Source organism: Arachis duranensis, chromosome 4, assembly GCF_000817695.3.
Source record: "Arachis duranensis cultivar V14167 chromosome 4, aradu.V14167.gnm2.J7QH, whole genome shotgun sequence".
Classification (NCBI taxonomy): Eukaryota; Viridiplantae; Streptophyta; class Magnoliopsida; order Fabales; family Fabaceae; genus Arachis; species Arachis duranensis.
Window position 1 is genome coordinate 6,196,383 of NC_029775.3, and position 12,474 is coordinate 6,208,856.

Below are 12,474 nucleotides of genomic sequence, written 5' to 3' on the forward strand. Positions count from 1 at the left end.
GATGATATTGTGAATTTTTAGATGATTAATTAAACTCATTTAATAGTCTATAATATTATTTTTATGTGAAAATATCATTAAAGTGTCCATCTAAAAAATGTAGTTATCAAATTCTGTTTGATTCAGGTGGTTTGACCAAAAATCTGCTCACCTGGTTATTTGGCCAGGCCAAAGCCACTCGTTGGACCGCTCATGTTTCAGACCCGGATCGGATCATGTTTAATTTTTTTTTTTGGGATAAAAATGGAAACGACGTCGTCCCAAGCCAATCCACCCCAAATGCCCTAATTCTGAAGTGCAGTGATCACCCACGACCAAGCCTCAACGTGTCTCTCTTTCGCGCCACTCTCTCCCTCAAGCTCTCTCACCTCTCTCACGCCATTCTTGTCTCCGGTGTCTCACTTCTCTCTCGGTCTGGCAGTCACCGTTTCAGACTCAAACTCGTCGCGCTGTGCCCTCACCGTCTCAAGCTCAGTCGCCGCTGTTCTGCGCTCGCTTCGACGGCGGAAGAATCAGACGGAACTAGCATCTGGTCCCTCGGGTGGTGGTCGTTGTCGTCTTATTGCTTCCGCCGTCAATTTAGTTGGTCAGCTTCCTTCCTTCGCCGTCAGTTGGTCCGTGGCAGGTGCTGAGGTGAGCTTCCGTCGGCCCTGTTATTTCTTTTTCAATTTTAATTGCTGTATATCATCACTACACCTTGAATTTGTTGCTGGAATAATGATTTAGTTAATTTTTTGTTGTTGCTGTAAATCATATTTGTAGGTAAAGTTTTTGTTGGTGAAAATTATCATAGTTGATTTGTTGTTGAAAATTATCAATGAGCTGAATTTGTTGCTGAATATATTGCTCAGTAAATTTTTTCGTTGCTGGAAAACATGTTGAATTGATGATGCATTTTATTGTAACAGATGAGTATTGTTCCGTGCGTATGAGGCCGAGGTATAGTGACTCCTTCTGCCTGCTGCTGTGCTCAGGTGGAAGAGGTATACGTCGGCTGGGTTGGAACACCACGGCGGGAGCACATGCAAAAAGGACTCCGACGCTCAAGTAAGAATATAGGTTATAAGAAAATGAGAGAAATAAATCAGAGTAAATTCTGTGACCTGCCTTGCCCCGAGGTTACTAATTTGTTTATATAGGCGTTTGGGAACTCGTTCAGTTGGAGTTTATTTAGGGATTATTCGTGTTGACCGAGGTTATGCTGATGCCGTTGGTGTAGTCAGTTGTGATTCTGAGTTATGCACTTATCGTCGGTTTTGGCGGTGTTTGTTATTAGATGAGATTTGCTTTGCTGGCCGAGGTTTGTGTGTGGAGATATAGTCGGTTGACCGAGTTCTTAGGCTACGTATCAAGTATGATAGAATACCTATCTTTTATTGCTTTTAAATTGTTGCTCTAAGTTGAATTTGTTGCTGAATTTGTCCCTGCATTCCCCTCTTCTATCTTTTTCAATTTTTCCTTTTCCCTTGTCCCTGTCAATTTGTTGTTGTAAATCATTACTGAACCATCTTTTGTTGCTGTATTGAGTCAAATTTATCGCTGTATTGAGTTGAATTATTGCTGTATTGAGCTAAATTTATTGTTGCTGTTGAGTTTAGTTTGTTGCTGTAAATCATCTTTTGAACTATATTTTTTGTTGCTGAAAATCATCGGTGAGTTGAATTTGTTGTTGAAAATCGTCACCAAGATGAATTTATTACTGTAAGAATAGATAGTTTCTGTGGAGAGACTCATAGTCTTAGTCTTAGCCTTTAATTGTAATAATAAGAGTTGATTTAATATTGAGTATTGACAATTACATAGGCAATATTGGTTATGTTTTGCTTTTTTTTATTTAAATTGAGAAAGTATTTTATATTAGTGACTAGTTTATTATATATGTTTATATAGTTAGTTACCTGAGTTGATACTTGATTATTATTAATATGTTTGTAAAGACATGTATTTTAACTTTTGATTTTATTTTTTTTATAATTTTATATTTTTATTTAATTATGACTGAGTCAACCGAGTGAATCAGTGACTCACCGGTTGAATCAGTGATTCGGTGATCTAGTCGTATGACCGGGTTAATTATCAGTTCGATTTTGATAACCAATGGTAAAAAATTTATAAGATAAGAGACCCATTAATTTGACACTTTAAAGTTTTGAATTGGATGTGGTATCTTCTCATCTTATGTTCTCTTATTTGATTTTTTTCAAAGTCTTTTCGGTGGTCGAGATAATTTCATTTGTACAATTTCTATTTTATATTTTTTATTTTATAAAAAAATATTTATTTCTCTTATTTTTTATCAATTATTTTAACACTAAAAATAAAAATAAAAGCAGTTAAAGAATTATACAAATATATAATATTATTCTTATTTGGGATTAGGATTCTATTTCATGAATTAAGTTAGAGAAGTTTTTTAGAAAAATAACTTAATTCAAAAGTAAAATTTGATCTTAAATAATTACATAATGTTTTTTTTTTCTTTTTTCTCTTTTCACCAAGAATAATTAAATGTAAAATCACAATTAGGAGTTTTAATTCGTCCTCGTAATACTTAAAAAAAAATTTGATTATATATAAAAAATTTTTCAAAATAAAAAAGATAATTAAAAAATAAATTAGAACTCCTAATTAATAATTATTGTTGTCCAATATTTTGGATCTTACTAATACATGTCTTAAAGATATATTTTAATAATATAATAAAAATATTTTATTAAAAATTACTAATTTTTTATTTTTTATATATTAAATACATAAAAAATTTAATTTTTTTTCGAGTTTATTTATATTCAAAACTCTTAATCATTTTTCTTAAACAGATTATTGTTGCCCAATACACAATTAAACAATGAACAAACAGAAAAAAAATAGTTATATTCGTTTTTAAAAAATCATTTATTTTTTAAAATGGTCTTTGAAATATTTTTTTAATAAAATATTCGTCTTTCTAAAATTTTATATTAGTCATTCTGTTATTTATGTTGCTAATAATGTCAAAATTTGCTTATATGTCAAAATTCACTTATATAACACCCTAGATAAAACCAAACTACAATACACACTTGATGATTAGCTACTAACATAATAAATTTATGTATATATATATACTGAATTTTTATTTAATATAGAATAATACTATATATTTAAATTTTTTTATTAATTAAATTTAATTAAATTGATATAATATAATAAATCAGTATAACTAGTATTATTGTAAGTTTTATTATTTAAATAAATTAGATTTAGTTCATAAAAAGATTTAGATGTATAATTACTCTTTAATATGCCATATCATGTTATCAACAAACATTTAACTTGATGAAAAGATTTAAAATCTTTAGAAATCATTTAATATGAGAAAAAAATCTATTTTCTTTAAAAAAAATTATTTCTAATATATTAAATTATTAATAGAATAGAATTCAAGTTTAAAAAATGTGTAACTAGATTTGGAAATTAGACTCTTTTTAATCTCATATATAAATAAAAAATAGGAATTAAAATTTAAAAAAAAATTTAAATCATTTATTTTTAATAATTTTAAAATAAAAAATGTAATTGTTGAGTGAATTTTAATTCCTACTTTCTAAATTTTTAAAGAATAAATTTATTTAAAAAAATTTGGTGATCAGTTTACAAAACGAGTGAACTTTTCGAGGACGGATTTGACATTTTATTCGACGAAACAAATGAATACTGAATCGATCATCTTCACTTCTCTCCCTCTTCTTCATTTGACCGACCTAACTTAGATCCCTCTCCAACTTTCTGGGCGCGTCCCAATATTTGTTTCCCTCCCAAAACCCTAACTTTTCATCATTTACAGACACCCTCTACCTCCTTATCATCAATCAACTTACCGCGTACCGCCACATGACCTCTCTTTTTCAGCTTCCCCAACTACAAATTGTTGATCATGTCGGAAAAATTCTCGGCGGCGCTTCGGATTGGGGACCTCAACGATTTCATAGCGCCGTCTCAGGCATGCATAGTATCGCTCAAGGGCTTGAAAGCAAACGCCAACAAGCCCGATTCCGAGGTAACTTCCGCAACTCACTTTTCAATCCTCCTCTTGTTATAGAAAGAAAATAAGTGTTCTTTTGTTTAAAAAAAAAAGCTCTTTTTCATATTCAGCTGAAACTTTCATTGTTTTTTTCTTTTGGGTCTTTATTCATATATAATTTTTGTTATTGGTGTGACTGTAGGTTTCAGTTGGCAGAAACAAGCAAGTTCAGTCAGAGCCTGTTAAGATTTCTCTAAAGGATTGTTTGGCATGCAGGTTTGTCCTCTCTTAACATTCAGCGAGTGTGAAGTGATTTTTTTAGTATTATTATTACTTTTTTTCCCCATGACCTTGGACATCTAGCGAACTTTCATTAGGAAAACAATGAAAAGTACAGAAGTTGATGATTGAATTTAGACCTTTCATGACGTTTTTGTTCTGTCAGTAATATTATGATTGTGATAGGGCTGTATTGGGATTCCGGACTACGGGATTATGGAATGATCAGATCACTTTGCATCAAGATGAAAACATTCTATGAATTATGAGAGAACTGATATACAAAAACATAGTAGTTTGTTGTTGGAGATATAACCGTACAATTCATGCTTAGGAGTCTTAATCTTATAATATAGCTTGAGAGTTGGTATTTGGATTTATGTTAAAGCATTTATTCGTTTTGGCTCTTAGAACTGAATGCAATAAAGGGTGTATTGGATGAAACTATTTTAGAAATTACTTCTAAGACACTAGTCCAAGTTGTTCTTTATATCAAAAGCAACTCTTTCCAAATTCTCTAAAAGGTTGAAAATTGCAAGTCTGAGAATCAGAACATCCTTAAAAAGCCAATGATCAGAATTCCACAATGCCTAAGCAATTTATTTATTATCCAAACAAAACCCTTAGCACCATAAAGAAGACTTCGATCTTCCATAAAGAATTCGTTAAAGCTGAAATTTATATAGAAGGATTAGATATTAGCAGTTTAAAATAGACTTATGGGGAAATATCCTGAAGGCCAAACATGAGAATCTGGGTTACACCAAGGGAATTTTTTATGACTGACCTTCCAAGATACCTAATGTCAATAGGTCATACGTGTGGTTATTTTTTAGCATTAAAAAAAATAACATATTCCCCTATGTTTATGGGATGGTTAATAAGGCCTATATGGCTTACATAATGAGTTTTTCTGACAATACAGTGGCTGTGTGACATCTGCGGAGACAGTTATGCTGGAGAAACAAAGTTTGGATGAGTTCTTATCTAATATTAATAAAGGAAAAGCAGTGATTATGTCTGTTTCTCCCCAGTCAAGGGCCTCCCTTGCAGCTCATTTTGGCATTTCTCCCCTTCAGGTGATGCTTTAGATATTTGCTTTTAGTCTATGAATTGAAGTCTATGAATTATGTGGCTATGCCATTATTTAAACAACCATTTTGAATTCTAGCCTCCTACATTCAGTTTCTATGAATTCTAGCTTGTTTGGTTTATCTTTGTACCAGACTGCTTTTCTCTTATTCTTTTACTCATGGTTTAAATGTGAAATATTTGCTATTACAGGTTTTCAAGAAGCTGACAAGATTTTTCAAATCATTGGGAGTGAAGGCAATTTTCGATACAAGTTGCAGTAGAGATTTAACCCTTATTGAATCTTGTATGGAGTTCATGTCAAGGTACAAACAGAGTCAACTGTCTGATGATGAGAAGAATAAGTCGAGCCTACCTATGATTGCTTCTGCATGCCCAGGTATATAAATTTAACTCTTTATTAGTTTTGGTAGCGGCTACATTTAAGGCCTGGTTGTTTAATCTAATTAAACGAGACCAATACAGACTTCTAAGAATTATATAAATATTTGTGAAAAGACTAAGTTTGAGAGCATTTCCTATAAGCTAAACAAAGTACCTTATGTAATAGACTCTTGCTGAAAACTATATGATAAAAAACACTCCTTTTTCTTATCTCAACCAAATGCACTCGAAAACTGTCTCAAGCACATACACCTGGATGCTGGACAAAACGATATTGTGATTTGTGAAAGTACTTGGCTTTTATTTAATATTACCTGGAGAAGTATTGAAGAAATATTGGATTTGCAATTGTTTTGGTACTGAATTTGGAAATAGGAACTTTAACTGGGATCTTAAGTTATTAATTCTGTAAATTTTGTGTGTCTTGATCACAAAAAAAAAAAAAATGAAAAATGGCTTCTTTCTTTAGTTACTAGTGGCTTTATGGTATTGCATTTGGAGTTTGAGATAAGAAAGGGAGAACTGAAAATTTTACTTTCAAAGTATTTAGAATAGGTTTTAGTGAGGATTCAAGTAGGAGGGAGAAATGCTAACTGATTGCTGTGATGTGAACATATGTTTTCAGGTTGGATATGCTATGCAGAGAAGCAACTTGGGTCGTTTGTTTTACCAAATATTTCAAAAGTAAAGAGTCCACAACAAACAATTGGAGCCATCATAAAACACTATTTATGCCAAGATATGGGGCTTAGGTAGGGTGTTCACTCAACATATTAAAGTTTCTACTGATGAAAACTGAAAAGGTCCCCTGTTATTTTTATGATAATATATGATGTCTTAATTTTTTTGTCATGCTGAAAAAGAAGCCAACTTCCCCAATTATCTATGTAGTGAAATGCTTGGAAATTTTTTAACAGGCCTGAAGAAATTTACCACGTCACTGTTATGCCTTGTTATGATAAAAAGCTTGAGGCTGCTAGGGATGACTTTGTTTTCCAACCGGAGTCCCATGATGAAGGGAGTGGGAATGAAGATAACATGATGACAGAGGTCGATTCGGTACTCACAACAGGAGAAGTTTTGGAATTGATTCAGGTTAGTATTCTCCATGCATCTCATCAGTTTTGTGAATTCATTCACTTCTATCTAATGGCTTGTGAATAATTTTCTGCTCTGTTTCTATTTTGCAGTTAAAAGAAGTTGATTTTCAAAGCTTAGAAGAATCTCCTTTGGATAGACCGTAAGAAACTAAAAACTGCCTCTATCTTTTAGTTTCTTGTGTTTGTGAAATAGTTTAGATGTGATGCACTTTCATGCAGGTTGACAAATATTAATGAAGAAGGTTACCTTTATGGGGTTCGTGGAAGCTCTGGAGGTTATGCAGAAACAATTTTCCGATATGCCGCTAGAACTTTTTTTGGAAGACAGATTGATGGCCCTCTGAACTTTAGAAATATACGGAATTCAGATTTTCAGGAAGTTACACTTGAGGCAAGTTCTTGTGAAAATATTTATATAGCTTATTTTGTTTATGCTCGAGTATATGAAGGTTGTCAAAGTATTTAAGATATTGCATATTCATGCATAATAACAATTTATGGAATATATATCATTATCTTCATATAGTGATATAAATTGTTTTCTAATGTTTATGCAGGTGGAGGGGAAAACAGTGTTGAGATTTGCTCTCTGTTATGGTTTCCGGAACCTGCAAAATGTTGTCAGAAAAGTTAAAACTGGTAAATGTGACTACCATTTTCTGGAGATCATGGCATGCCCTTCAGGTATTGCATTTTTCCTTTCCATCTCAAATGTTTTTTGATGGAGCCTTTTATTTATATGTTGATTTAACATGCTACTGATTTTAAGCAGGTTGCTTGAATGGCGGAGGTCAAATTAAACCAAAGAAAGGGCAATCTCCCAAAGAATTGAGCCAGTTGTTGGAAACTATTTACATGGAAAATGTAAGAACCGTTGCAAACTTGCCATTAGTTTTCATGAATGATATAATTTTGGGGCATTGTACTTTTTAAGTTTTTTCTGCATTTTTCTCCTTACAACATTTCTGAATCAGTGAATGACTAAATTTCTGTATATGCTAGGTTCATGTAGCAGAACCATTCGATAATCCCATCGTAAGAGGCTTATATGACAAGTGGCTCGAGCAGCCTGGCTCCGATAAAGCTAAGAGACACCTTTACACGCAGTACCATCCCGTCGAGAAAAGCATTACCTCTCAATTGCATAATTGGTGAGAAAATTTCAGAAGTAAAGTTTGAACAGAAATGGGATTGAAAGGAACAGGACCTTTTTCCCAGTATTTTTCTTCAATTAATCTTGTGGTATCAGAAGGGTCAATGGGTCATCATCATCCAATTTTGGTAGTGGGCAGTTTTTTTTTCTTATGTATATATAGTTTACACCCTCCATATTTATACCAACCCCAGTCAGCACCAGTGAGTTTTGTATTGTATACCCTTCATCTCAAGTCTTAACCCAATTAGATTGCAAATGGAAAAATCACTCAGATATTTGTTTAGTTTTTTTCCCCTGGAGCCACTATTATTTGTGGGATCCAGCTTTGTCAATAATTTCAATGTGTAGATAACTAAACATACTGTTTTGTGTGTTGTTCCAACACATCTGCCGGTTCATTCCATGTATTAACTTCTAATGACAGTTGAGTTTAGTAAGGAAGCAAGTAAATCTTGACTATGGAGTCGAATAAGAGGCTATGGGGTTATGTGTTACTCTTTGCTGTAAGCTTCTTTAATTGATATGTACAAAATTTTATTAAAATTTAAACCGTTTCTAAATAAAGACAATCTTTTTTCACTCTTTAATATTCACTAATTTGATGAAATTCCTTTACTATGATGCTAAAGTTATTTGCAACTATACGTGTATATAAAAAAATAGATATACGTTAGAATATAAATTATACATTAAAAATAATGTTATATATATAATAATTAATTTAGTAGATAATTTTGTGTATATATAATATTTTTTATTTATTTGTGATAAAAAATTGCATAAATAAGTTTTTGGTTCCGCAAAATATATGCACACGTATTTTTTGGTAAATATAACTTAAGGTATTTAGTTTTGTCTTTTATCGATTTTTTCTAAGATGCTTTTTAATTTGAATATGGAGGCAACAATGGAGTTGGATTGGGATATAAAGAACACAGGTGTTTTACATCCGTGTGGTGTCAGAGTAATACTAATCGGACCATCCGTGTGGTGTCAGAGTAATACTAATCGAACCATGTGAGTTTCTGCCTATTAATTGGACGGTCCGATTTGTTAAGGACAAAACGCACGGTTCGAGTTGTGGTGTCCTAGACACGTGTTGCACACAGACACTTCCCTGCAATGGTGTCTTTAATCCTAACATAGATCTATGCAAGAGACCCACACCCACCATCCGAAAAATGAAAATGCCAAAGAAACATAAAGATAGAGATGTTGATTCCCGAACTTCATATTACATTATTTCAGTCATTCTGATTATGTAAGTTCTTTTTGAAATTTTTTTAATATTTTATAATTATAATTATTATTGTTAAAAACTTATTTTTTTAATATTTTTTAATTATAATTATTATTGTTAGGCAGTTAGTTATTATTAATTTATTATTGTTGTTAGATTGAATTTTGACAAAAGTTTTAAAGATATTCTTAAATTTTATTTTGCTTTAATTTTGTTCAAAAAAATTTTTATTTGCATCAAATATACCTCTAACGGTTATTTTTCTAAAAAATTTAAAACCAATTCAAAAACAATTTCATAAGAACAATCCTCAACGAAAACAAATTAAGCATAATTTTCATGCATTATTATTATACTAGTCTTAAATTTTTTGAAAATTTAGCCGTCGATGGTATATTTGATGCAAATTGAAAAATTTTAGGACAAAATTAAAAGAAAATAAAATTTAAGAGTATTTTTAAAATTTTTGTCAAATTTTATAAAGGCAAAAAAATACTCTATCCTAACATAAAAATATAAAAAAATTATCACATATTCCAGTATAAAAACCTGAAATATGATACTCATGTACCAAATGTTTGTTAAGTAGTTATTTATCTTGTAGCGAGTGTAGAAATGACAAATATAATTCCCGTTGTAGAGTTGATTTGTCACAAAACCCAACTCACAAAGATGATTTGGCCCATAATTGTTGTGTTCAAATCCAATTTAATGGAAATTGATTTCCGGTTAATATTATATATATTATATAAAAATATATAATAATTAATTTAGTAATTAATTTTTATGTATCTTTTACATAAATTATAGTATTAATATGCATAAAAGAACAACCGATACTAAATATAATGTGACTTATTCGTTTAATATTAAATATATAAGCTTATTTCTAATATTTGCTAAATTATTATTTAATTTGATAATTAAATTAGAGAGTTTAATTCGAGTTTATTTTTAAAATTACTTAAAATACGCAAATTTTGTTTATTTATATGTCAATATTCTGTTATAAAACGATTTTAAGTCTTTTTTTAATTTGTTTTTCTCACATGAATTAAGCAATCAAATATACAATAGTAAAATTTTATCTCATTTTATTAAACATTCTTTTTTTTTCTATCCTAATCATCTATTTTTGAATAAATCACAGATGTATGGTATTAAAAACTAAAATTTATTAGATATAAATGGCAAATTTTTTATTTTAAAATTTTAATTTAAAATTACATGTTTTAATACTTAAGAGGTCAAAATAAATTTAAACTAATATATTTGAGGGTTATCAAATTTATACAAGTTTGTGCAAATTTACGAAATCTATTCGAATTCATTTTAATTTATTTAAATTTAAATTATTAGTTATTAAACTTACTTGTTTTATTAATCTAAATTCGTTAACTTATAAGAATTTAATAATTAACTAAAAAATTTAACAATTTTTTTCTATAAAATAAAATCCTTTGATATATATTATAATACGTAAAAGCAAATTATGAATATATTAATCAACACTTATAAGTATTATAAATTTGGTCTCAAAAGATAAAAAAAAATTAACAAAATTATATATGAAAAGAATATTCTTTACTTGTTAATCTTAAATACACACTTTAATTAAGATAGAACCTTATTCATAATGAACAAATTATATGGTAAAAAGAAACACATGTATTAAATACATGATATATATTAAAAATAGTTTTAAACATGAAAAAAATTTAAAGACGAATAAAAATAATAAAAAAAATAAATAAGTCCTGACATTTTAATTTGAAGATACGTAAATTTTTTATTAATTAAAAATATAAAAATATTTTTCATCTTTTAAAACATGAAATATTTAAATTTTTTTGTTCAAAATATATAAAGATAAATAAATCCTCCGAAAGGTCTTAAATGTCTTATTTTTTAGAAAATAAAAAATATTTTTTTATTTTCAATTAGTCGATAATTTATTTATTTTCGAGATAAAAGATCAATTACCTATTTATTATTTTCTAAAAAAAAACCAAGATTTGTGAAGTAAAAAATATAATTCAATTAATTCAATCTTAAAGTACAAATAACAATTAATTCAAGCCATTTGACATTTTGATGTAATCCTTGAGAAATGGCTCAGTTAAAAATAAAAGATAAAAAAAATTACATTTAACATAGAAATATAATTTTTATAGCGAGACTCAAAATTATTTTTTTTCAATATTTTCGTTTGATTTAGATGTGTATATTTCGCTTATATAGAAGCGAAATATTTACATACTTTTCATACATAAACTTATAAAATATAAGTAAAATTTTTTATATATATTTTATTATTTTGTTATCGAAATATGAAAATAATATATAAAATAATAAATTTTAAAATTTTACACAAAATTAAATATTTTAAATAAATTAAAAAAGAATAAAATAAAACATTCTAACATTATTTTTCATCGATTTTTTAATAAGCTTTTAATCCCACAATATTCATGATAATACAATATATATGTATTTTTTTTTTGGTTTACTCAAATGGTATCTCCAATCCGACAGGTTAAGAACTAATCCGTCGTGGATCTGAGCTCTATTTAAGGGTCTGCCGCTGGCCAATGAGTTGCTGCATGCACAAGGCGAGGTTCGAACTCCCGACACTTACTTAAGCGGACAAATAAACTAACCACTCGACCAACCCAAATTGATTCAATATACATGTATTTAAGAGGCCAATTTAAAAAAAGAAAGGGTTAAATACTTAAATCCACTATGAACTAAGTTGAGCTGAAGACTCATGCTTTGGAAAAAAGAAAAAAAGGCTTGACATAACTCATAGAAGTTATTGACTCATCATATATCATGATGCAAGAGTTTAATGTAAGTTGGATAAATTAGACATTTTTATCCATTCCACACAAAAAAAAAAAAAATCTGTTGCAAGCTTTTCTTAGACTTTTTATAATTTTTTTTAAATTATGAATAAAACTCGAATTCAAAACTTTTAAATAAAAATAAAAAAATTATATTATTTAAATTATAATTTATTTGTAATTTTCTATAATTACTTATTGACCAAATCTTGACCACATATATTGTTTAATATAAATCTCAATGATTATAAAAGTTGAAATATTATATTCTAAGTAAATATAATGGCTTACACGAACATCTCCCAAAAGTATATTTGATTTCTCAACTTTAAATGACATAAGTTAATTTTTAAAGATATATTTGTAGGTGATTT

The 12,474-nt window shown here is 29.1% G+C and overlaps 1 protein-coding gene across 2 annotated transcripts; it reads left to right on the forward strand.

Annotated features, from left to right (window-relative positions):
* The first annotated feature begins 246 nt into the window (after positions 1-246).
* On the forward strand, positions 247-8,601 carry LOC107482915 (protein NAR1). 2 transcript variants are annotated; one of them, XM_021139939.2, is made up of 12 exons: positions 247-633; positions 3,892-4,039; positions 4,206-4,279; positions 5,208-5,361; positions 5,567-5,753; positions 6,384-6,510; positions 6,676-6,853; positions 6,949-6,998; positions 7,078-7,249; positions 7,416-7,542; positions 7,631-7,722; positions 7,861-8,601. In XM_021139939.2, the coding sequence occupies exons 2-12, from the start codon at positions 3,917-3,919 to the stop codon at positions 8,011-8,013; spliced, it is 1,437 nt and encodes a 478-aa protein (XP_020995598.1). In that variant the 5' UTR covers positions 247-633; positions 3,892-3,916; the 3' UTR covers positions 8,014-8,601. The 2 variants fall into 2 exon arrangements, with proteins under 2 accessions (XP_020995598.1, XP_015958986.1); XM_016103500.3 differs by lacking the exon at positions 247-633 and having other exon boundaries at positions 3,669-4,039.
* Positions 8,602-12,474: the final 3,873 nt, after the last annotated feature.

Coding starts and splice junctions, on each gene's coding strand:
- LOC107482915 (XM_021139939.2), top strand. CDS start 3,917: ATGTCGGAAAAATTCTCGGCGGCGCTTCGGATTGGGGACCTCAACGAT. Junction 5,362..5,566: donor TTGGCATTTCTCCCCTTCAG/GTGATGCTTTAG, acceptor TTGCTATTACAG/GTTTTCAAGAAGCTGACAAG. Junction 6,999..7,077: donor GAATCTCCTTTGGATAGACC/GTAAGAAACTAA, acceptor ACTTTCATGCAG/GTTGACAAATATTAATGAAG.